The sequence below is a fragment of the Nannobrachium achirus genome (genome assembly GCF_963921795.1).
Source record: "Nannobrachium achirus genome assembly, chromosome: 4".
Taxonomy (NCBI): Eukaryota; Metazoa; Chordata; class Actinopteri; order Myctophiformes; family Myctophidae; genus Nannobrachium; species Nannobrachium achirus.
The window spans coordinates 22,561,089-22,586,971 of record NC_137813.1 but is presented as its reverse complement, the minus strand read 5'-3'; the positions used below and the strand labels follow the sequence as shown (position 1 = coordinate 22,586,971).

Genomic DNA, 25,883 nt, shown 5'->3' with positions numbered 1-25,883 from the left:
GCTAGACAAAGATTACGTGTGTTCACCTAAAAGAAGCGCCAAAAGACATTTGTTGAATGAGTGACAATGCATACACTTAGGTTAACTTGACAGGTACATAAGTAAAAAGTGTTCTGCACACCTAGATGATATCTTCACTGCCATAGGTTAAACACAGGAGTAAGAGGACATTAAAATCATTAATTTTATTCCATTTTGGTTTTCCTCCGGACTCACCAATCTGTTCATCCTCTGGGATGCTCATGATCCTAAAGGCCTCCAGGGTCTCCTGGAACAGGTCCTTGTCCTGCTGCCCAGGGATGGTCAGGTTGCCGTTGGACAGGAAGCGGTAGTTGTTGTAGCTCTCCAGGCACAGCTCAGCTGGAAGAGGACAGATATAGAGGGGGGGGGGTGGAAAGACAAAAAGTTAATTAAAAATCAACAACACGGGTTCTCAAACTTTTTTTAGGCTGTGACCCAAAATAAACATATGAACTGGGGTCCCCCACCCTGACAAGCACTTGGAATTGTAGGTATTACATTTAATGTGACTCGGTTCCACAGATGAAAATAGCAAATCTACATGCTCACAATGCCTCGCGCTGCGAGGCGTTGTGAGCATGTAGATCTGCTATTTTCACAATGTTCGCCTCTTGCTTACTTTATCTTAATATTTGACAGTTTGGCCAGTTTGGTATTAAAACAGTCTTGAAAGTCCTTAAATTGTCACTTTATAAATGTGCAGATACCCTGTACACACGAATGTAGGTTTGTTTACAGTTGACTGCAACTTTTTTTTTTACATTAAGCTAATCATCTGGGGAACCCACAAAATAATTTGGGGACCCCACTTGGGGTCCCAACCCCAAGTTTGAGAACCACTGATCTACAACATGCAGACTCCTCCATTGTAACTCTGGAATATCAAACGTAATTTCGCTCACAGCGCATTTTGTCACCGGCCCCAGTCAGCATGTAGTAGAAGATGTGGAAGGTCCTCTCGTCTTTGGCCTGGCGGATGGCACGGGATTTCTCCAGCAGGTCTGTGCGTCAGCCCATCAAGGAGCTTTATTTTTTAATACACTTGACAGCATGACGTCTAGATTGTTGCTTTACTTTGAGAGGATTTCATTTTCCTACTATAAACTCTAATGCTGCAGCATAGTTATAGACTTAATAGCAACATCGGCCTGAAAACAGAAAGACTTGATTTCGTGAAGGATACAGGTTTCAATGTTGGCACCAACGATGTATCCATTCACATCGAAGTTGATACGGATGAATTTTCCCTAGAGGCAAAAAGACAGAAACCTCAGCCACCTTTGCAAAAATTAGCCACATAATATTCCAGTGAGGGCAACTCAAAGTAGTGTCTTCAAATCTTACGAATCGGGAGGAGTTGTCATTTTTGACCGTCTTGCCGTTTCCAAAGGCCTCTAGGATGGGGTTGGCTTGCAGCAGCTGCTTCTCTAGCTCACCCTGATGGACAGGAAGAGAATAACCCAGCAAAAGCAATAAGATTAGACTTAAACCACCTTTTCCATGAGTCGTTCATTGTAAAAATAAATAAATAAAAATAAGAAGTGAAAACCACTGTTCGGTTACAGGATTTTTCTTTTAAACATTTTTTCTCTACAAAGGGTTCAAATCTAGCCGGACCCTGTGACTCACAACTGGGTGACTCATTGTTGTGCTTTGTTAGAACGTTTAACCTTCATCTGGTTTTCATTTAATTCAGCATTACTCTATTGTGAGAAAATAAACAGTGGAGACACTGGTTTGCATGTTCTTTACACAAAGTGATTTCTGTTTAAATACCAGGATATATTAATGGCATACGTGTGATACTTACCTAACTTTATAATAAGGGAGAAACAGCAAGCAGTGGACAATATAATAAACATAAGCAGGGATACCGTGTAGTCTCACGTAGCCAGACAATCGGAGATCTACGCCTACTGTTGACGGTGTCGGGTGACATCGAAATTCAATGTACATATTAGCTAGAACAGCAGAGCAAACTGCTACAGATAAACCTATGCCCACTGATATAAAAACTAATCCAAAAAATGCAGACCACCCTAATGTCTCTGATGTGTTTTGTTTTAATCTACAAGTTGTTTCCTATACACTTGAATTTAGATGTTACAATTTGGTACAGTAGGAGCATATCTTGGATCGTCTGGCTATGCAAGACAAGGGATACAGTGTACACACATACAGGTATGACCACACACAATGCACACAAGCCTTGACCCACACATAGCGCCTTGTTAGTGCCCAACCCTACCCCACTAAACACCCAGACACTCATCAGTAAGTATTAACCCTTCACCCTTTGACCCAGAGCAGAATATCCCAGTAGCCCACACAGGGCGCGTCCACACACGAATGATCATCAGGATACGCAACGCACCAGCCTATTGGAGCATTAACCCCTTACCTTTGGACTTTCACTTGAGCAGCTAACGTGAGTGTCAACACAGTGACGTTCTTCCTGCGTTTAGGTCTGTCCCATTGGTTAGTGAGTGTCTCTACCGGGTGAGAGTACAGCTGTGCTGAACCATGAACCTGTATTATTGAACCCTTGAGCTTGTGACCCCGCAGAGGCATAACGTCTCTTCGATCACATCGTGAATGCCTCTTCCGGGTTATTCTCTTAACCCATTTAGGCCTAGAATTATTGAATGCTTTAACCAGTGAAAAATAGCAGATATACAAGCTCACAGCGCGGCACTGAGTGACGCGCTGCGAGCTTGTAGATCTGCTATTTTTGAAAAAGTCGCTCACATGAAAAGGTTTGAGAACCACTGACATAGTAGTCTCTCAAGAACAGACTAACTGAGCTCCAGTTATGTGAAAAAGGACCTTTTCTTTGTCGATGGCTAGCCAGATTGCTGACATAGAAACATAGGTTTTTCAAAAAACCTTGGAAGGATTCAAAAGACACTTATAGAATCAGGTCAAAATTCAAATTTTCACGATTTTTCAAAAATAGCAGATCTACAAGCTCGCAGCGCGGCACTCGGTGCCGAACTGTGAGCTTGTAGATCTGCTATTTTTCAATAGTTAAAGCATAAAATAATAATACACTATAATGTGTACCCGTTCTACATAGGAGTGGATGGGGTCAATGCATTTGCCTCTGACTGTTTGAACGCGTCCACATGGACCACATGGCACAAACCTCAAATTCTGCATAAACACCTCAGAACTTCAGCATAAGTTATCACACTTCTAGGACCCGCTGATGACGTCAAGTCATTTTTTCCACCAAATTAATTCAGTTCAGTCAACTCGAGTGCACATACCGACATAAAAGCCATATGGTCAAATCCATCTCGGCCACCCTTTTCGTTAATAATCTAATAAAGTTCTCTCTATATATATCCACACCTCATAAAATCTGAATCGAACAGACAGAATCATAAACATTCCATCCTTTATTATTCGTCCTGGAAGAGTTTGTGGAGCACAGCTTACAACCTTTTTCAGTAATGTGCAGCTGCAGCAGCACCTTCACATGTACAATACATACTGTAGCAACACACATCCACACCTTGGAGCCAAGTACAACCATAACCGTCTACAGCTCCAGGAGATAGAGAAAAGATGCAGCCGTGTTAAACAACATTGACGCGAAAGGGCTTTTCAACTGGATGGAGATCACTTAAATCCCTCCAATAAAAACAGGGAGACGTGCTAGCAAGCGTTCCACAGCTGCCGCTCTCCTGATTTATGGACGCAGCCCATATGTTGAGCTTGGGGAATGAAAATAAGATAAATCATGGCTATCACCTTCTATGTCAAGACCAGAGAGGGGAAAATGTTACTCTGAGAGGCCAATGGACTTCTTGGCTTTGCTGCGGGTCCCTTGAGGCACATTGCGCAAGTGTGTCCCCTTTTTGAGCGTAATGATAAGTGGATCCAGGGCCAATGTTCCTTAAGAAACTCTTGATATATGTATGTAACCCCTCATAGGGAGGTATTTTTCAGGACGCTTCCATACACAGGGCAATACACTGTAACACAAATAGGCTGAATAGTATCTCAGTATGTCCGTTCTCAGATCTTCAAAAACAGTGAAGCATACTTTTAGGCTCGAGTGAGACTTGAGGAAGAGGTTTGCAAATAGGAACACATTCAAGCACACTTCTGGGACCGCACAAGCACACAAACGCAGCAACAATAACTGAAAAGGTCAGCCAGATACATACTGTACATACTCCCCCCAAAATGTATCTGCTAGCGGCTGGGTTGGTTGCAGATTAAAAAGCCCACTCCATCCATTAAATCAAGGGTCGTCAACGGGGGGTCCTCCAAATCTTTTTTTTTCTCCTTTTTTATATGCACTGATGATTGTGCTGTCAAACAATGAAACTATATGGAATATATGAAAAGGTTGTGGGGGTCCCTGCTTCATCCATCTCTCAACTAAGGGGTCCTTGGCCTGAAAACGTTGAAGACCCCTGCGTTAAATCCCTGCTCCCACCTGTCTGTATTGTCTGGCTGAAGTTTTCACAAAAAGTTAACACGCGCACACACACACACACACACACACACACACACACATAAATTCAATCAGACCTCCCATTGGCAATTAATTAAGTGACCCTTGACCCTCCAGTACCAAGTGACCCACTGCAGAGCACGCTCCAGCAGCACAGGGGAAGAGGAGAGTGCAGCGAGGGAGAGAAGAGAGGGGATATCGCGTCATTTATACTTAGTTGCACATTGGTGTCGCATGCCAAAAATAGCCAAACTACAAGCTCTCAACAAGTTGCGAGCCTTCGTGCAACTAAGCATAAATCAGGCTTTAGGGAGTGGAGCGGGTGGAGTAGAAGATGAACAAGTAGAGGAAGAGGTGGATCCGGGGGTGGTGGTGATGGTGGTGGGCGATGATTATATAAGCGAAGGGGAGCATTTACGTAAAGGAAGAATGGAAGAGAGATGAGAGATAGAGGGGGGTAACTCACATGTGTGAAGGTCGAGCTGTTCTGTTAATGGAAGAGAGAAATACAACCTCAACAAAATGAACGCATTGTATGCTGATGTGGCATCATTAAAGCTCCAATGACGGCTCTCTGATAGCCGCTGTTTTCATGGGACCAACTTGTTGGAGACTCTTCCATAAAACTTCTGAATGTATGTTTGTCAAGTGAAGAAATCGCACAAAAAAAAAAAAAAAGTACTTGAGAATCTCTGCCAACATCCACAAAACATGTCAAAAGGCGTAATATTACGTAGTGTGGTGGGAGATTTTCAAGAGCCTTTTGAGAGCGATTTCTCTGCTCACTAACGCATTGGAAACATTTACATCATATTTGTACATGGCCTTTTTGTAACAGAACGACAGGATAAAGGGAGAAATTGTCCGAGTCGATCTTTATCAGCAAGGTAAGTGTTCAGTCTAAAATAACGTTCGAACAGCAAACCCATGTTTCTGTGCCTATAGACCATCAACATTTCTCTTAAGCCTGACTTATAATGCATGCTAGCGTCGCACAAAAAATAGCCGATTCACAACATTGTGAGCTTGCAGATAAGCTATTTTCGGTGTGCAACGCTGGCACACAACCAAGTAGAAATCAGGCTTTGGTGTCTCTGCGGCTACGGTGACACAGTGAGTCTGAATATATCAATGCGATGATGGATTGACCATGATGTAATGTTTGAAGTGCCTGTGGCACACTGATGTATTCTCACATATATATACATACATACACACACAATACAGTCACAGCACAAAGAGGAATAGGAAAAGGGCGTTTCTTCACATCAAAGTGTACTTAGGAGAAGAACAGGACATTTTGGCTCACATGAGAGTGAACAAACAGGGAAACAAAAGGGGGTGATGGAAAGAGGGAGGGGAAGATGGGAAGAGAAGAAGACAGGTTGAAACCTAAAAACATTTTTGTAAGAAAACAGGGTTATGTAAGGACATAGGCGAGGAACAATGGAATAGAGGATGGATGCAGGACTAACCTGGTCTTTCTTGGTCTTGTGAGAGGAGGCCACATGAGCCAGATACTGGATGACTTTCTTAGTGTTTTCTGTTTTACCGGCACCAGACTCCCCACTGGGATGGATAGAGAGGAGGGAGGGAGGGAGGGAGACAGAGAGGGCACCAAAGAGAGGGAGAGTGTAATGCCTAATTTTTATACTCGAACTATGGTGTCGCTTGCTGGCATTAACCGACCGTTACTTTGTGAAGAGAACAGAATTTATTCAAAAATAATGTTGCGACACCATTATGAGGTAGAGAATTGAGCTTGTCAGAGATATAGAGAGAACGTCTAACAACTTTGGTGTACAATCAGGCTAGAACTATTGCAGAGTATTTTACAATTATTGGTGCGTAGTCTTTTGACTCACGTGCAAAGAATGGACTGGTCTTCACGATCTGCAATGAAAAAAACAAGAAAATAAACAAGGATTTAATCTTCATGCAATAGTCACAAAGTAGCATGGCATGGTGAACGATTACAATACAAGTAGTGAAGTTACAATTGAATTCAAGAGTGGCAAACTTTATATAAAATGTACTCTGTGCATGTGTTATCTCAAAAGCACATGCAGTTGGGTTTGTATAACAGGAAGTACTGTGGGAACAGACAGGAAATAAATATCCGGCTTTCTGTGGCTGGAAATGGTGCTTGCTGCCACTAATCTAGCTAGCTAATTAGCGTCCGCCTATTTTGCTACTCCAAAAGCTTTTCTGGAACCAAATATGGCAGAACAGGACGTGAGTGAGTGGGCACAGCAAGTACGACGGAATGCCAGAGAATTCTGTACATTGAGATAGTGTCTCTAATGTGCTACGCTTTGTAAATGTACACAGTAGAGAACTTGTATATAAAAGGACTAGTAAAACGGCACTGGTGCCAAGGACAAAATAAAAGCCCAAGTTGTAATTCATGAAAGTCAACCTCAATTGTTGAGCCTTCTGTATAATTAAATTCATGGTATTTGCTTAACGATGTTACATGGAGCTTTTGTTTTGATTTTCTTTTCCCCCCCTTTATTGCTTTCTACTCTACATTGTAATAATTCCTATTATCCCACTATAAAATGAAGAAACCTCTGGAACCGTGTTCTCCACAGTGGGTTGACCAAGTGGTCTGAACTTGCACACAAGCATTGACCATTGGCATGTGAAGAGAGTGAAATGTAAGCCGTTTATTTGTGTTTTTTTATGAACAGCCCAGGCTGACAATTGGTACTGTAGTCTTGGTTGCAATCCCAAAGCCCATTGGATGGAAACTACATACTGTACATAGAACTGACCTTCTGTGCCTAATGTTAACAATGATGCAGCGGTTGTCCACTCAGCGTCAAAACTGGTCAATTTCTAATCTAAATATATTATAACTGATTGGTATGCAACTCAGTTGGCACTGAGTCGACAGCATGGCTACTGCACTGCTCAGTGCCCGCTGTTGCCTCGTATGGGCGTGCCTTATGGAGCCGTCAGTGTGCATGCCTTGTTCAGTTTCCAAGTTGAGTGGACAACGTGAGCATGATTCTGTCATCGTTAACATAGGATGCACAAGGTACCTGCCTGCCCAAGCGTTACAATATGTCACTTTAAATGAGAACACATCCCAATACCCTACAGCTATACAGCCAGTATATAAGAGACCATATTGGAAAAATAAATCTGTCACATTTTTTGTGTTTTTTGTAAAGCAAAAAGAGTCCAAAAAACATCTCTATGCACAAAGCATAGACCTCTGGGGAGTCATATTAGTTTTTGCCTCTGTGGTTTTACTCTGACTACAATAGGTTCATTGTTAATGAAGTTAAAGGGAACCACATAACAGGACTCAGTGTTGAAATAACAGGGCAGACATCCAAGAAGATCTCAAAACGAAACGTAAATCTCAATGAGCGATGGCTTTGTCGCTCCTCCGATAGGATAGGACCCCCTGCTGTTTGTGGGATTTGTGTCGCAGGTACGTCAGGGGGCAGACTAACCCTGCATCATGCTTCTGTAGGATGTGTCAGTGATGGCGTAGATGTGAGGAGGCATCTCGTGTCTCTTCTTTCCCTTGTACATCTCTACGATCTCTTCAGAGTAGATGGGCAGGTTCTTGTAGGGGTTGATGACCACGCAGAAGAGGCCAGAGTATGTCTGCAATACAGGCAACACAGATAGGTGTGTTTAAAAATCACGCTGCACTTGACGAGTCATCTTTGGTGCCTCTGGTAGAACAGTTATTTTTGAATGAGTAGATTATGAGGTGAAGGTATTGTTGAAGGTCGGATTGACCATAATTTCACGGTCACATTTGATACATTTAGTCAACATTTAATGCAGATTGAAAGTGGTATTTAAAGTAAGTACAGAATGAGGGACGTTTCATCTAACTGAAATGTTCTGCTACTGCAGTATAGAATTATGTAGGTGAGAGACAAATTACATTGCATTTATGATGAGCAGTATGGACATTGGACAACAGAAGAGAAACTCATCCTGATTCATTGCTCACATATTGGTGCCTGGCCTGCCTCTCTGTCCTGAGAATTCAGCCAAACATGTCTCCTAAAAAGCAGAGTTATGTCTCCTAAGTGATGACCTAATAGCCACCCCTCCTCACTGCATGTTGCAACCGAGTGACGAGTGAAACGCTGCAGATGGACATGGTTTGTCACCGATATCACGGCTCTCCATCATCCTGTTTTAGACCTACTGTAAGTTAAAATCAAATTCCTCCTCCATTCCTTTCCCTAAACCCCTGCAAATCCTTCCTTTACAGGGTGGGCAGTCTGTCCTGTTCTCCTCCTACAGCTTTGTTTCAAGCTCTCCCACCCCTCCCTTCGCATTTCGTTCTGCTCGTCTCCCGCTGCATTCCTGTGCTGCCCTCCACGAAGCTCTGGACCCTGGCTCTGACCTGCCACTGATCTCTCGGTTTCTTTCTCCATGCCAAGAAGAGGTCTGTTCTACAGGGCACTAATGCAGAGGGGGCTCAGCCAGAGCAGGGGTCTGGTGGTTCCCTCCAGGGCGGAGGGTTACCAATGTTGACATGACCGGGGTCATGGCGCTGTCTAAAAAAGGGGTGAGCAAATCACTCCCAGACCAGGCAGGACACCGAGGTAAACGGCATCAATTATGTGGCATCAATAACAATTACAGCACCATTAACATTCCATATGCACTTCACTTCCATCTCGGCATGAAGCTGGGCTCTGAAGACCCATAACTCCCCTCGTCCTCTAAAACCCCCACAACTCCCACATTCTTTAGCATCTTTCCCTCAGGAGAACATTGTTCCCTGAAGCTTCCTGTTTACAGCATAACTCCAAACAGAGAGAGAGAGACAGGGGGAAAGAGAAATCTAGTCTTCCTACCAAACCTTTAGTCAACACACTGCACACTGGCTTTGCAGTGACAATGTGCACACAATGGGTTGTCACAAAAACAACGGCGCTTAATGGGATGATTAGAAGGCAGGGGGGGGATGCAGTTTGGAGGCTTTCCAGGACAGACCGACTGGGCCTAGGCTCTGATATGAGCTAATGGCTCTTTCGTAACTACAGAGAGGGCCCTTAGATAACATCACCGGGGACAAAGTCACCACAATAATATGCTTTTAGGGAGGTGTACAAGGGGAATAGGAATACTGTGGTCTGTAGGTCTGGCCCCAATTTGGACACGTCATAGGCAAACATTGTCAAATAAGAATAAAAATAAATAAAACATCAAGCAATAACCAGCTCACAAAGTGTTAGTTTAAAGATCACCCAGAATTCCAGAATAGTGATTATATGACATGTTAAAGCATCTTCTAATATTATGCATCTGACTGCTTGTATTAACTAAAGTAGCCATATGCATTTAGTAATATCGAAAATGTAGGTGCACCATAGTACAAAAGGGGAAAAAAGGTTATAATCAACTTGAATAACGAGGCCACTGAAGATTCACATCTCTAATCTAATGGATGGTCTGCATGTCCTGAATACAGAACCAAGAAATAACACAGTAGATTAGTCTTAATATGTGCGCGAGTGACAGTAGATCAGTCTTAATGTGTGTGAGTGTGAACGTTGTGCACTCACGTAGATGAGGCCAGAGTAGTATCTCTCCTTCAGATTGTGGAGCACGGAGGCCTCGTTGAGGCAGGTGAGCTCGGCCATGTCCTCCACCTTGCTGAACTTGGGTGGGTTCATCTTCTGGATGTCATCCTTGTTCACCTTCACCTTCTTACCGGAGTCGGCCAGCTCCACCAGGCACTCGTCGCCACGCTCTTCCTTCACCGAGCCGGCCTCGAAGCCCAGCCGATCCGACGGTACCCACACCAGCTTCTTGGTGGCCCAGTCGGCTTGTGCCAGTGGATTGTTGACCATGTTGCGGTCCACGTACAGGAACTTGTCTGCGTCCGACATGGTTGCTGTGTTAAAGAAAGAGAGGGAGACAGAAAAGGGAGGTAGAAAAGGCAGGTAGAAGACAGGGAAACAGAGGGGGAAGGAATAAGGAGAGAATATTCAGGTTAGTCAATGATTTTTACGGGTTTAAGGTCAGAAGACCCAGCCAAATAACACCCCAATCTCTTCCCTTATCCCTTGCACAGAAGGTAAAATGGTGCATATAGCACCTTTCTCATAAACACTAGAATGTGAATCACATTTACGCATTTGCGTGACATTCATAAAACAATGGTGGAGACAACCTGTAAGACACCACCCTGATTGTTGGGAGCAGTTAGGGGTTCAGCGTCTTGCTCAAACTTCCGACAGTAAACACAATGGCAGGAGGAGGCGGGGATCGAACCAGCGCGCTCCGGATTCACAGATACTGAGCCATTACAGCTCCGATATGTCACGCTCCTCCTGACACACGCTCAGCCAAGACTCCAAAGGATGCATTTACCTCACAGGTTAAAATCAAAATTCCACATTCCATTTCATCTCTGTAAGACATCAGTAATATCTGGTAAAGAAGGCGGTGGCTTATCTAGTCTGTATGATAAAGGCCCTGGTTCATTGGATCGGGCTTCTTATGTAAGCTCTGGAGAATGTACAAGGCAGCGTGTCCACGTTAAGGTCAGGTCGACATAAAACAGCAGACCCCACGTTCCTGCTTGGCAAACCACTGTGGGCACTAATCAAATTACTGGCCGCTTTTCACACCCCCTCTTTTTGCCAGTGAGATCTCACTCACCAACTATGAATGAGTCTAGAGCGCAGATGAAGACTCGCATCGGTGGTAATGGCCGGCGTGTGCCAACCGCATTGTCTTAAATACATGGTTTGAGGAGACCGTGTTGATTACATGCTTGGAATGACTTCAAACAAATTTTGCGCTTCTCTAATGTCAGGTTGCAGGAGACAATGAGCAGGTTGAAAGGGGGGGTGGTAGATTGTGGACTCTGGGAGGCCTGCGCTGTCTCCAGAAGGGTAACAGCAGTAGATGACGAGGTGGAAAGGTTCTCTCATTGAGCAGATTAGGCTGCAGAAAAGAAAAACAACACAGAAAACGTCCCATAATAAACCCCCAGGGAGAACAGAACCATATGGTCAATATCAAACGCTGTCTGCAGAGCTTTTGCATCGAACATGCCCCAGCAGTGGGGTCATGATTGCTAACGTTGGTTCAACCAGTTTGATACCGTTCAGCTCTGTCTGCGTGCGCCGCTGCCCCAGGTGGTGGTGAACGGCTTCATGTACAAGCCTAGACACGGCTCAAGCTGTTTGTTTTCTGTACGCCACGGCCTCACACCTCATGAACAACATGGCTGTGACAGGGCAGGGGAGAGGGTAGAAGGTGACTAGACGAGTCTTACCAGTATTAAACGGATGAAGGAACATGTTGCATAAGCCCACTTCGAGCCACCCAGCCAGAGGGGAGAGCAGAGTGACTTGCAGGCAATTAACTGAACCTGCTGTGCCTTCACTGAACCCCCTGCCCACTCAAATCATTACAATCATTCCTACACAACGGGGGCGTAGCACAGCGCTCCCACCATGGCTGGCCCGGCTCATTAGCCTCCCACAACACTCCTTCACTTCCCTCAGGAAAGCTAAAAGCACAGGCAACTTCAGTCTCGTTTGCACATGTGGTGCTGTTGCACAGTGCACACATGGTTGCACATGTGGTGCTGTTGCACAGTGCACACATGCAAACACTAAGAAAAATCACAGCCCTACAAGTCAGACTCGGCCCTTTCCCTCACTATATCACCGTAATTAAGCTCTTGTTTACATGCTGGCAGAGTTTCACGCTTCCATCATAATAGTTTTTCGATGCAATCTGTAAAGCCCAGTGGGGGTTGGAGGGGTGCTACTGCTGCCGCTGCCAAGTTCTCATGCTTTACCATAACATAAAACAGAGAACATACTCCGCAGCGCCATCAATGTCTTGACGTGCATTCTTTCACTCACAATTAATAGATCTCACTTCTCACATGTGGTTTGCTTAAATGCTGTACTGACAAGTGTTGTTAAGAAAGGATTATGTAACAATAATATCTACAGTAAATGACAACACCCAACCACACTATAATGCTGCACTCAAAACAATGATACACCGTTTAGAGATCAGGAGGGAAGGCCACGTTTCTAAAGGCTATGCAGTAACAGTCAGAATCAGAGATGGTATCGGTGCCAAGGGGGGCAGGGGGCGGTTGTCGGGGGTTAATGCTACTCCAACAGGGTCACGTCTGGCCTGTCCGTTCAGCCACATTAACCCCGGTCTGGGAGCTGGGCACAGTGTGGGGGAGGTCCCAGTTCTTCTCACGACCCCCCCACCTCTCTCAACGCTCCATCAACACTCTTGTCACAGTGCTCTAGTACAGCTGACTTCCATCAGAGACCCCTCCACAACATCCTGTTATAGGACAGGGGCTCTGTCTCAAGTTGGTCCCAAGGCCAATACTACTGCAGCAGCCTCCTCCTAAGCCCTCTGGTCCCCTCTCTGTCCCCCTCAGTCACCCCCCTGTCTCTCCAGAGACCCATCACCATCCGCCACCCCGTTCTCCTCTGTTTATCCAGCCTTTCCCAGGGCCACATTCCTCCTATACTCATGCTTCATCGGGGAGAGAGTGCGAGCAAAGGAATTCCACAAATGTCTCTCTTCTCTCAGTGTTCCCTCCCATCTTTCTCGGATTCTCTGTCTCTCAATTTCCTCTTCCCGTCCCCCACTGTTCCCGTCAAGCTGTCAGATCAGACGTGACTCGTGTGTCATTAGGACATTCAAATAGATAAGCATCGACCACCACAACACCAACTTGCGTAACACCCATTATAGCTAGTAGGCCTCAGAAATTAAATTCAACTACTGACATAAATAAAAGCATACTACTAATGCTCATCTGTGTGTGTGCGACACACACACACTTTACCAAAAACTATTTATCAAGCTATAAAAACATACACAAAAATGTTATATATATATATATATATATATATATATATATATATGCTCTCTTCCGCTGGTATCCTGTTTTTAAGTAATTTTCTATGGGGAAAATGTGTTTGTATAACTTGATAAATTGCATTGTCCCTGTCAAATAAATATTGATTAACATTAGTTAATAATGTTTATATTCGAATATACATTATTCCTCATATTCGTGGAATGTTCTAAATTAGAATATTCGTTTACCAACCCTATTAGCTGGGAGGCTGTGTAGACCATATTCAGTTGACTTTACTTCTTTACTTGCACTTGGGGTCAGTCGACTGACTCCATGCAGGGCTGGACAAGAGTCGCCTCTTTGATTGTATGACCCTATGTTAGTCGGGGGCCTTAGGGTTTTTTCGTGCTAATCAGTCTAAAAGCGCCAGATTTTGCACAGATGTAGCCCAGGTCATGCTCTAATGATTTAGCTAGGGTGCCTGATTCGGCGACCTTCGGGTTGCCACATCGGCCAAATCAAGTTGGGCTCCCATCGTCGACTTTAGATTTAGACTTTAGATTTAGCTAGGGCGCTATTTGTCTCTTTTAGACTGATGGCACATAATTACCATTTCATCTCCCCAAGGTCCCTGACTATGATGCTTTGTTTGGCACAAACACGTAGTGAGAGGAATAAAAGGCTAAAACACACCAAGCGTTACTCGGGCACTGATTCTCCTTATCCGAGGGCACCATGGCTTGCCAACGATATTAAGTGCAGGGAGACAAGTTAGTTGGTTGCAAGCCAACATGCAAACAGCAGCTCAAACAAACTTCTACAAATGTATACAAATGCAATGTGTGTCTGGCAAGGACCACATGCTGGGGGACAGAGGCCATGAAGGTTATACAGCAGGGTGGCCGTGTCACAAATATCAAGATGATAAACTACAACCTTGAGAAACTGGTGGAAGTTTCATAAGATGACATGTAGCTAACTGCTTGCAAACAAATTGGGACTTCACTGAAAGAGGTTGTGGAATGTTTTCTGACCAGGGGACAGACAGAAAGAGGCCAGATTGAAAGCAAAGTGAAAGGACAGTAGTTCACATAGGTGATGTGACCTCTGTCATTTTCCTACTCGTACTGTATGTCTTGACACAGATATGTCATTGACACACTTTGCACAGCTCCCTCTCCTGAGAGTATGACTAAAAATACAAAAATCTGTCCATTCTAGTTTAACACACACTGTTCTATTTAAGAATGGGAGGAATACATTAGTTTTCCAGAGCACATTTTGGACTACCCAATGTGCCTGCCCTGTTCAGGCAAAAATACATGGTTCTAATCCTACGTGGCATTGTGATAAAGCTGAGTGAGCATGTATTATTTATTCACTCATGTCCCACCTTCTCCTGCACCATTAGTTGTCTCTACTGAGGAGAGGACCAATGCAGCATTCCACATTCCCCGCCAATCAAGCCTGTACCAATCTCTGCTCACCTCTCTCCGAAGGTGAGGCCCTCTGATGGCCTGTCGTTTCATAACACATTTCAGCTGTGAAAACACTATCTTTCCTGTCGGGAGTCAGCCACAATGGGATTAGCTGGCCTAGTCATTCTTAACGAGTGTTTAGTTATTACAGTAAGTGAGTAAGCAGCAACGTAGGAAGGAAGGACACAGTTGGCCTGAAGCTAATCCCTGGAGTAAACAGACGTTAATGGGAGACGGTTGATTTCTAACCAGAATGACAAAATCATTCTATTGCGAAGAAAATCGAATGCAAAACTACATAAAGTTTTGATTAATTAATGGTCTGTTGCAAGGGACAGCGTGAGCTCTCAGGAGTCAGGACACAGAACGTGCCAGGAAGTGCCATGTGAAGAATTTCACATATCCTCACAAAACTATGGCTGGATTTAGTTTAGTTTGTTTTTGTGCAAGTTGCCCCAAACTAGCATAGAAAATTTGAATGAAAATGAATCAGAGATGGTCCAACTCCGAAATAGCAAGGGGGGGGGGGGGGGGGGGTTGCTACTGTATGAAAGAGGAAGAGGCATGGTAAAATAAATAACCACAAGGAAGAGAGCAAGGGAAGGCCACTTTTAGAAACCGACCTCATCACAGAGACCAGAATGTGGCTACAAAGACAGGAAGTGATGCAGTGGAGAGGAATGGGAGGAGAGGACAGGAAAACGAGGCTGTGTCCTACTCCAGAACACAGCAGGCTAGGCTAGGCCGGAGCCTTGTCTGGTTCTACAAAACCAGGCTGACCATCCATCCATCCTCCCCCCCCCCCCCCCCTTTCCTTCCTCTCATTCCATTCCAGCTCACCAACTCTCTCCCACTTTTCCTCACACAGGGATGTGCCGCGTTACTGGGAAAGCCATGAGTCTTCACGGCGTTGAGAAAGTGGGAGGGGCCACTTCAAATGACATGACCGTGTACAGTAAAGTTACACATGTGCAGTACCACTGGCAAAATAGTCCCAAGACAGACACGCTGGCTCCCAAGTGCCAACCACCACGTTGTGATTGGGCGAAATCGGCGAATACCCTTCTGGTCTGGTCTGAACTCTTAAAGAGTAGATAACAGCTTCTCGTTATGGCCTGGAATTACAGACTCAAAGCATTCATAGATTAAATCAAGAGATAGTCTGGCTCATGAGACTACTGGCTAAAGGGAACCTGTGAAGTCAGTTGAAGTCACTGAAGTTGCCATGCCCCATTGACGGAATATTAATAGAACCGGATGGTCAATAACCTCTCCTTCATGCAGTTGCAACCGCTCTCGGGACCATACCTATGTTCCCCAGGTTCTATGTTCCCCACTTTCTTACCACCTAAACCTAACCCTAACCCTAACCCTAACCTCACTAAAACTAATGCTGTGAGGTGGGGAACATAGAGCGGGGAACATAGAACCTGGGGAACATAGGTCGGACCCCCCGCTCTCTACTGGTCCCTGGGCTGAGCGCCATGCACTCTTTTCCTCAACATGCTGTGGACATCGCCTCACACTGCTGTCACCCTCATCTGTTTGGGTTCCATTGTTCATGTCTGATCCACCAACAAACAAACACACACTGTCTCCTTTGCATTGTGTCGTCTTTGGATCTTAGTCCCTCGCAACAAGTCCTTGCCTCCTATCCTCCCCTGCCCACCTTGATGTCTGATTGCTAAATGAACCATACTGGGTGCCAGACAGGGACAGCGGATGTATCCAATCTTTTAAGTTCATTATGTACAGACTACCGTCCTTTTTCCTCCTTCCCTCTGCAAGGAGTTAAGGAGGAAATGACAAAGTGAGAAAACTATTTTGCCATTTGTGGAACTTGTGTGGATTCTTGTGAAGAGGAGAGATTGGCTTACGTCTTTCTTCTTGAGCGCACGCTGTGCAGCCCTGCGTACTGAGAAGTAAATTAAGTCTATGCTGGAAAATAAACCACAAACCATGACAGACCCTCGTCATTTTCCATTATTTTTCACATTCCTGGCCCAAGCGGTGTCCAATTTCAGTCCGAGCTGGAAGTAGGCCAATGCCATCCACCAGTACCAGCTAGGCTCTGACAAGAACTGACAGTCTGATGCCTGCAGTAACAGCAAAATGTACAAAAATAATTCTGTTATTGGACAGTATAGATGGATGGCATTCTTATTCAGGGTCATCGATTACTTATTTGCATGAATTCAAATCCAGCTATCTGATGGGACACTGCACGAATCTAGACGATACATATCACGACAAAGGACACAATTGGTTTATTTTACATGTATCAAAATCAGACCACAGACAGAAAAAAACGCACCCATTTTACCCTGAAGCCTTCAAACGGTACACTAGAACACAGTTACATAAGCCTTATAACAGCTGTGAAAGAATGCAGAAGGGAGTAAAGATCTCTTCTGGCCTGCAATCAATTACTTTCAATTTGCTTTTTTCAGACCTGCTCTACTGGTGCAGCAAGGGTTTAGCTAACATCATTCATTTCTGAAAGTTAGGGCTGGACGATAGGTTATCGTTTTATCATCTTTCAATGGACTCAGTGATATGATGATAATCTGATATCGTAATACCCAAAATGATTTTGACAAAATGTGTTAATTTAAAATGAGTGAAATGTTTGTCTGATGAATAGAAACATGACCATGCAATTAATTGCAACATACATTTGATCATTTCCTGTGTGACTCGACTCTAAACATAAGCCATATTGTGAAGAAGAGACAGGAAAACTAGTAATAAATCCCGTCTTTCACTAGCAGCTTTATCATAACCAACTACACCTCCGTAACCCTAGCATCCAGTCATCCACCCCCATTTAGTGCCCTTTTGTACTCTTGTCATATATCACCTGCCATCTGTAGTCTGTCTGCAACACCCTTGAAATATTGCCTGCGTGAAGACAGAAATTAACTGAGTGACAGAGCCAATCAACTCTGACATCTTCATCAAAGAATATATTTACCATACAATATGTTCAAGCAATAGTCACAGTTGGGGCCATAGAGTATGTTCTATCAAGCTGTCCACCCTGCAACCAAATTGAGTTGGGAAGAAAAAGGCACACACTGTCAGCACGTTTCAAAGTTCACACTGAGAAACTGTCGAAAGTGTTTGAGTTGAATGAGTTGTGCAATAACCCAGAAGTATCAGCTTATTCTCAAGCCAGGTGTGTCGCACCGCAGGTGTGTAGGTCACACACACACCCAACACAGAGCAATGTCTAATTTTTGACATGCATAGAGAGTGAAATGAAATTCCAATCATTCATTGAGTCTCATAGCTTCAATCACAATATACGCCACATTGCATTGTAAATCATTTGCACTAAGATATTAGAGGCAAAAATAGCAGAACTGTTACACAAAATATGGGCAAATGTATGGCACCAGTATATTAGAAAAGAAATACCATTTACCAACTAAATCAAACTAGCACATCAAAAAAGATCCAACATGAAGAACCTTTTTCTAGAACTTGTTCTGGGGCTGGGCAACACGGACAAACGGATAAAATCTGATTTTGATATTTTTTACCAAATACCTCAATATCAATAAGTAAAGTGTCATTCCCACCGGCGCGATAAAGATAACGATATGTCAGCGTTCACAACAATTATGACGGCTTTATCGTTGTGGTGTGGACCCTGCCATCCACTTCAAATGAAATGATATCTTTATCATTATCACGCCCAGTGGGAAAGGGCTTATTGCCTCAAAGAGGCTTATTGGCTGCATCAGCCAAGAATGCGGGAGTCTACCCCCGTTTTAATGTTCTAGACCCCTGGGATATTGATTGCTGAGGTAATACCTACCATCAGCTTACGATACTTACTGCATGACTTACCGCACCCAAGCAGTGTGTGCTACTGCTACTCATTATGCTGAGTTGACAGTGCCCGGGATCTAACTCATGATCTAAGGCAAGTGCTATATTGACTGATCTAAGGCAAGTTCTTACAAACTATAATATCAGTATCAACATTGTACACAATATTAAAATGTGCTGTCTGAGCTAGAAGCTCACAACACACCTAGTTGTGATGAGTTAAGCTTGTAGATTTGCTATTTTTGCAGAATATTCGTCATGACTAGCACAGGGACACTCGGGTTCAAGACAAGTGCTTAAAAGCAGAAGACAAACACTTTCTAATCTCATGATTGTCGACCACTGCCCACTGCCCAGTCCTACTTTGTTCAAGGCAGGCCCTCACCGGAAATGAGAAGTGACATCATCAGGCTTGCTTCTTAAAGACTAGTTTAGGCAATAGGCAGGCAGGCTGTTAACCTATAAACCTATGAACAAGCATGAGCTCATCATTTATAACCATGGTGCAAAGGGGCAGTCCCAGTATACGTTAACCCCACACAGCCAGTCATCACAGAAGGCCTAATCCATTAAAGTCTTTCCAGTGAACTGTTGAGAACAAGTTGTGTTTGCGTGCCGTCACAAAGCAGCCATTTCCTAGTATTGTTCAGTACCATTAAGGCCTACAGGTGTGCACAGCCAAAGGAAAGGAGGTTGAAGGAACGGATTGGGTGGGTTAGGGACAAACAGAGGCTGGGAGTGAGGACAGACAGTAAATCGAAAGAAAAAGAGTGAATATTAGCAAGAGAGGTGGGCCATGGGCGCAGAGACCTTGTGCTGAGCTAATGAACACAGATTTTAAAAAAGGTGAAAAAGGAATGGAGGTCCTCAGCAGGCTCATTGGCAAAACCAAAAATATCCGAGGGCCTGGTTAATTCTACCAATGCTACTGACCCAATTTTATTACATTTTGTTACACCAAGAATAGAAAGGAAATTCAAAGTAAGAGGAACACATTATGCTGTTACAACATGAGCGTGTGAAAGAATTGAGTGATAGCCCAGCGGTATTCATAGGACTCAAACCTCAACACAAAGAATGTGTGCATGCTTAGCCGCTTGTCTTTGATGTATTATGGGACATCCTCGCTAACCTGTCTGGGGTAAAGAGAAAGGCTCTGCACTGAGCAGTGCAGGGATGGATTACCAAGTTATGGCTTATGAGCAACCCTAGAAGGGCTAGCCTAGACCACAGTGAACTGTGGCGTCATCTCTGCCATGGTCAATTGATCTAACTGGGATGCGTTCTCTCACATGAATGAATCTCAGCTGACTTGAGGTTAGAAATAACTGGGCCATGTATGACACTCTTGACGCCCACTGTCAAGGAATCGCTTAGCCTAGTAAATGTATGGATTGTTTACTCAAACAAAACTGGCACCATCAACCCAAGTGGCTTTCTTTGCACTTCATGTACAAAAAGGCACTTACATGATCAGTTCCTTTCTTTGCATGGGCAACTGCATGTGCACAGAGAATTTTGACACAGGATAATACACATTTGTCTCTCTGAGCTTCTCAATATCTTCTGCTACTTAGCTTAATGTTGACAGTGACACTTTAAATGGAAGGGTTAACCAGTATATTCATTCAGTTAGAAGGCCACATACTGCTCAGAAATGTGTAAATAAGAACTTGAGACATAACATGGGATAGCTGCACAATACAGTCTACTGGACTATCACGCAGCCAATGCAAGTGGCCTTCATGTATCTACCCTGTCAGATGCAATGCCTATTCATCTTAAACAGCTTTCCTAAATATCCAAAGGCTTGTTCACTCCCACGGTGTCAGTTGAAGATGAGTGGAAAGGCCCTTGCCACACAAACCCCCATGAGGGAACCAACTTATGGACAACACTGAGCCACAAATGATGGAATGCAGCGATCTCCACAGGGGGTGAATAAGAACAATAACTGACAATAAGTACTAAGATATAGTCCTGCAGAGGACCCATGCCAGTGCTTTGAGTCACAGGCTGCTCCCTGCACAAACAGGATATGAGATCCTGACTGCATCTCACTATATGTGCTCTTTATTGATGCTAGTATGCATTACCACATGCCATGGTCAGTCTGCATTGATTTGAACTAACATACTGCACCAAAAATGTCTCCTTGATACAAGGCAGAAATGCAAAAAGAAAGCTGTGCTGACTTACTTTTTCTAATTTCTACAGTATTCCAATACCCTGCCCTAAGAATGGGTGTGTCACCCTGCAGTGGACCAATGTGTAAAAAAAACTCTTTGGACCATAAAGCAGTACTTGAAGCATAAGCATACATTGAAAGAAAAGAACCCTGAATGATCATTCTATTTCAGTAACTGCAGCGTTGACTGCTTGCTTTTAACCTAGTCATTATAATAATGTTTATGCCAGTTGTAATTTCCATGTGACAAGTTCACAATGGTTGATTTAATAGCTGCTTGGCAGATAGTTTGAGCTGGATAGAGCCTAGAGGTGCATGGTTTTGATTATTAAAACTGAGGGCTACTTTCCCAGTTTGTTTGAAGTCTTGAACACTACACTATACAACGGAAAACAGACTTGATGCCTCCCTTGTGAGTGTATGAATTTAGAGTTGGTGGAGTTGAGCACTCCAGTGCCCTGGCTGCCTTTAGAAATAGTTAATAGTTAATTTACTGCAAGTTCTCTGACTCCATGAGATTACAATGTTCTACAGCAGAAGGGCGTGCGCACATTCCCCCGAGTCTCCCTCTCCACAGCACAACCGCGATCTGTAATCTCACGACCCCAAACAATTGCAAATCCACAGAGCAAACACAGAATGTAAGGCTACTGACAACAAGCACGACAGATTTCTTTACATAAATAGACTCATGGTGGCACCGCAGTGACCGCACATAATGATGTCTGAGGATTGAGGAATAATGTTCACACAAGTGAAAGTATGTGAGAAACGGAGTCAGAAGAGTAAACGAACGAACGAATAAAATAAATTGACCAAGCATTCTACTGCTGCATAATCTTTAAATGAATTTGAATGAATGACCAAAAAAGATAAGTGGCAAATCCGGCAATAACTGAATAACGTCTCGATTATTAAAATCACGTACATCGTTTTTTAACAGTCATACCGAGAAGATATCTGCCTGCCAGTCGGTCATTCAATGAGTGACGTCATGCTTTGCAAACCACCCTTCCCTTGTTTGTCTGCCAAGCGTCCGCTGACCACACACATTGTAACGTAAACGTTAACATTGTAACGTAAACCAACCCGTCCGTTCAACCCATAGAGTATATATAAAAGGTTCAACCATAGAGTTATAATAAGCGTTCAACACGCAACGTAATGAGACGCTAACCAATGTTAACGTTTTGTTATTGCTTACCAGTTACCAGTGGTGGAAAAGGTACTCAAATGTTTTAGTTATGTAAAAGTATACTATCAATACTGCAATGTAGAAATACTCTGTTACAAGTACATTATTGGTATCAAAATATACTGAAAGTACCAAAAGTAGAAAGTACTCATTATGCAGAATGTCCCATTTCACAAGTTTTCCCAATGTATACAATATATAAAAATCCTTTTAAAATAGCCCATCTACAAGTTCACAATGCATTGCAATATGAGCTTGAAGATCTGCTATTTTCAAACGACCGAAATGTAGACCTATATAAGGCTGCTAAAGTGATTTGCAATTGATCAAAATCTACAAACTAACTAGTAAGTAACTAAAGTTGTCATATAAATTGTATTGGAGTAAAAGTACAATATTTGTAGTGGAGTACAAGTAAAAGTATGGGAATTGGGAAATATCCAAGTTAAGTACAAATACCTTAAAATGTTAGTCAAGTACAGTACTTGGTCTGTACTTAATTACTTTACAACACCACTGCCTACTAGCCCATCGTTTACATGTATTCCATCTCCCGTGGCCGCCTGGCCGGTTGTGTTGGCTGCACACACAAAGCCTCCCAAGTTTTCACTTACAGACACCTTTTCCTTTCTTCGATTTAGTCTACTTAAATATTTGTTTTAAGTCAAACATCTTTTGAAAAGTTCAACCACCGGTGCTCACATGCTCCATGCCATTATGTATGTCCTTCAGACACAAGGCCTTTTTTTCCCTGCAACTCATTCAAGCGATTCACTTCCTGGCTGACTGTGTAGCTTTTAGCTTCTTGTCGCCACATTGAACCATGAACCAGAAACAGTGACACACTGAGGTGACCATGACGTTCAACTGCATGTTCTTCAAACAGAATACTATACTACACCAAAATATATGGCAAGTCACTCACAAATAAACACAATAAAATGTAGGAAGAAGACCCTAAAAACCTAATTAAATCTGGGTACCCACTACCCGGTGGTCCCACCCAATGAGGTGATGAAGTTGTAACTTTCTTCCTGGTTCACTCTCAGCAGTAGCACACTTGCTAATAACACACACCGGTCAGATGATTATGTATAATACGTGTATTATTTATTGTTATAATACCACTGTATATTGTATATGTATACAAAAGTTTGGAAGTTTACCTGCAGGACGCTTTCTGGAAGCTGGGTTTAAACAACAACCGGGCGGCTCAGTCAGTCCGTGTCAAACAAACTCCTTTTCCAGACGACAAGCTCAACTCTTTCTAGCGGCTTCGTTTAGAGCTCAGAGTCACACACCAAACTAAAACAGCAGCGAGGCGAGGCGAGCTTCCTCCTCCTCCTCCCTCTTCTTTTTTCTTTCTTTCTTTTTCCCTCCCTCTCTTCCTCCTCTTCCCAGGGGCGTCACAATGGGGGGAAAAGTGGGACTGAGTTACTAGGGCCCAACTTGGTGGAGGGGACTGGAATTATTTTATTCCATTAGCTATTGAAAAATAGCTGATCTACAAGTGCGAGCTTGTAGATCTGAAAATGTGTCGTGAAAATGTGTGCAAATCTTTGTATGTAGACAGTAGCCTATTTTTTAAGCGAACATTTGCAACTCAACTTTTGCTTCAGGCGGGTCCCTGGAACTAAATATTTTGAGATGGGGGTCCGTGGCCAAATACATATAATTTTGGGGGTCCTTCACATGAAAAAGTTTGAGCACCACTGACATAGAAACATAGATAAAAAAAAAATAGAAAGGAATTTGAAATATTCAAAGACTTGCACACATTTTCTCGATTTTTCAAAAATAGCAGATCTACAAGCTCGAAAGCTTGTATATCTGCTATTTTTCAATAGTTAAAGTTCAAAATAATGCGTTCCCAGTTCCCCCTATGAAGAACATTCATGGGGGCCCACAGTGAATTCTTGTACCCAGGGCCCAGAATTTGCTGCGACACCCCCCCTGGGCTGCTGCTGCTTCACGTCAATTCACGCCTTTTTCATGTATTGCTCCGTCGTACGACGGTGTAGCGCGCCGATCTACAAGCTCACAGTGAGGGGCGGGTGCGACGCGTTGTGAGCTTGCAGCTCAGCTTTTCTTATGCTTTTTGTTTGACGCGCGACCCCGTCCTACGGTCCTACGGCGAAGTAACGTTAGCCCGCCCCGGGCCCGGGGTGCGGTCCAGAGGGGGCGTGGCCCGTGTCCTAAAGGGGACCCGCCCCTCACGGACCGTCTCGGCCAATGATATGACGTTCCAGGCACTTTGAGCCAATTACATTTGACCCCGGGGGCGTGGCTCCAGCGGAGGGGCGAGTGCCACTGGGCATGGGGAGGAGGGAATAAAAAGAACCCTGAACTTGAAATAGTTGAGAGGAGGGAGGGAGGGCAGGGGGCAGAGATAAAGCTGTGTTTAATGACAGAGGTATGTGCATGCTAAGGATTTTCATGACCATATAAGCACCAGTCCTTTTCAGGACAAGCTTCATCATCCATCCAGGTTATCCCAATGTGTCATGGGGGCTACCAGTCAGGTCGCTGTCTGCTTTGAAAACAAAGAGTAGCTGTGGAACATTTAGATAAGTTATTACTAGCATATATCAATAGCACTACATGCTTACTTAATATCCACAAATCTACAGATTGTTCCAAGCTAAATATTATTACTACCACTTTCATTACAAATACGTGATGTTTTTTACACTACTGGTGTGAATACATCAGCCTTTTTTAATAGGCCTATGTCTGCCTGAGTCCATCCACACTTGGCCCAATTTCTTTTTAAGGAAGAGAAATAGGCCTATATGTGGTCATTCTTACACTTATACTATTCATGTTTATACTTTATTTCTTATAAAAATACTTTTGGAAGTGGATCAGTTGAGAACACAAAAACAATAAGACAGGAAGGTCCACACTCATGTCTAGGCATGTATTACATTATTGACAATAATTCAATTCTATTTTACATTCAACTGTACTATTATGAAGTCTCAATACTATTATGGTTATGGCAGTACCATTGCAGCTCAAGAATCCACCACTCCTGAGTGAAATGTCTGGGGCTGAAGTCTGGTGCAACGCACATGTCCTGGACCTGGTGAGAGCAGGAGTGGACATGGTGAGATGTAGGAGGGGCCCGGACAGGAGTAAATCCACAGAGCCTAGTCCTTCCAAGCGCCAGATTTCCTTTCCTAGTCTTGGCAGAGTAGTTCTGGAGTGGTGGAGTGAATGGTCCTGTCTTTCCCTAATGGGACTGATCGTGGGTAGCTATTGGGACGTAAGTCGGGACTTGATCAACCCCGGCTGGGTCACCCAGGTGAGGGGTATGATGTTGCGAGACCCGAAACCCCGATGAGCTTGGGCTACATCACTGAGGATACATCCCAGGTGCATCCATGCTATGTTTTTTCGTTTAGGTTACAGCTGTTACAAATGTGAGGTACCAGGATTTGCATTGCTATGAACTTCATGAACGACATGAGTATAACTTTAATAAATTAAACTCTCTGTATGGTGCTCTCTTTTCACACCAAATCTCTTCGCCAAAAACAGCCAATCTAAAATCTCACAACATTCCGCAATTGCGACACGTTGTGAGCTTGTAGATCGGCTACTTTTGACAAAATTCCCCCCAGAACATGGATACTGCCTGGGGTTCAAGTGGTTAAGAGCATCACAGGATTAGATCACACAGATAAGATCCTTAAATTAAAAAAGAGAGAGAGGAAGAAGAGGGTCGTACAATAAACGGATAAAGTTCCAGTTCAGTCTAGCGAGTAAGCCAAGATGACATGACCAGACAAGACATCACAACGTGGGAACCGCTGCAGGTGACAGTATAATTAATGTTATTGGCT

The 25,883-nt window shown here is 43.7% G+C and overlaps 1 protein-coding gene across 2 annotated transcripts in view; it reads right to left on the bottom strand.

The window, feature by feature from the left end:
- The window catches only part of LOC308283968 (myosin-9-like), a 48,879-nt gene extending 25,523 nt beyond the window's left edge, over positions 1–23,356 (bottom strand). The window contains exons 1-10 of one of the 2 annotated variants that reach the window (XM_080724480.1): positions 23,202–23,356; positions 10,042–10,373; positions 7,957–8,113; positions 6,355–6,382; positions 5,965–6,058; positions 4,956–4,976; positions 1,366–1,458; positions 1,205–1,268; positions 924–1,022; positions 217–360 (exon numbers count right to left, since the gene is read on the bottom strand). In XM_080724480.1, the coding sequence (XP_080580606.1) occupies positions 217–360; positions 924–1,022; positions 1,205–1,268; positions 1,366–1,458; positions 4,956–4,976; positions 5,965–6,058; positions 6,355–6,382; positions 7,957–8,113; positions 10,042–10,368 (1,027 nt within the window). In that variant the 5' untranslated portion in view covers positions 10,369–10,373; positions 23,202–23,356. The remainder of the gene's footprint in view (positions 1–216; positions 361–923; positions 1,023–1,204; positions 1,269–1,365; positions 1,459–4,955; positions 4,977–5,964; positions 6,059–6,354; positions 6,383–7,956; positions 8,114–10,041; positions 10,374–23,201) is intronic. The other variant, XM_080724481.1, reaches the window with a different exon arrangement.
- Between the last annotated feature and the right edge of the window lie 2,527 nt (positions 23,357–25,883).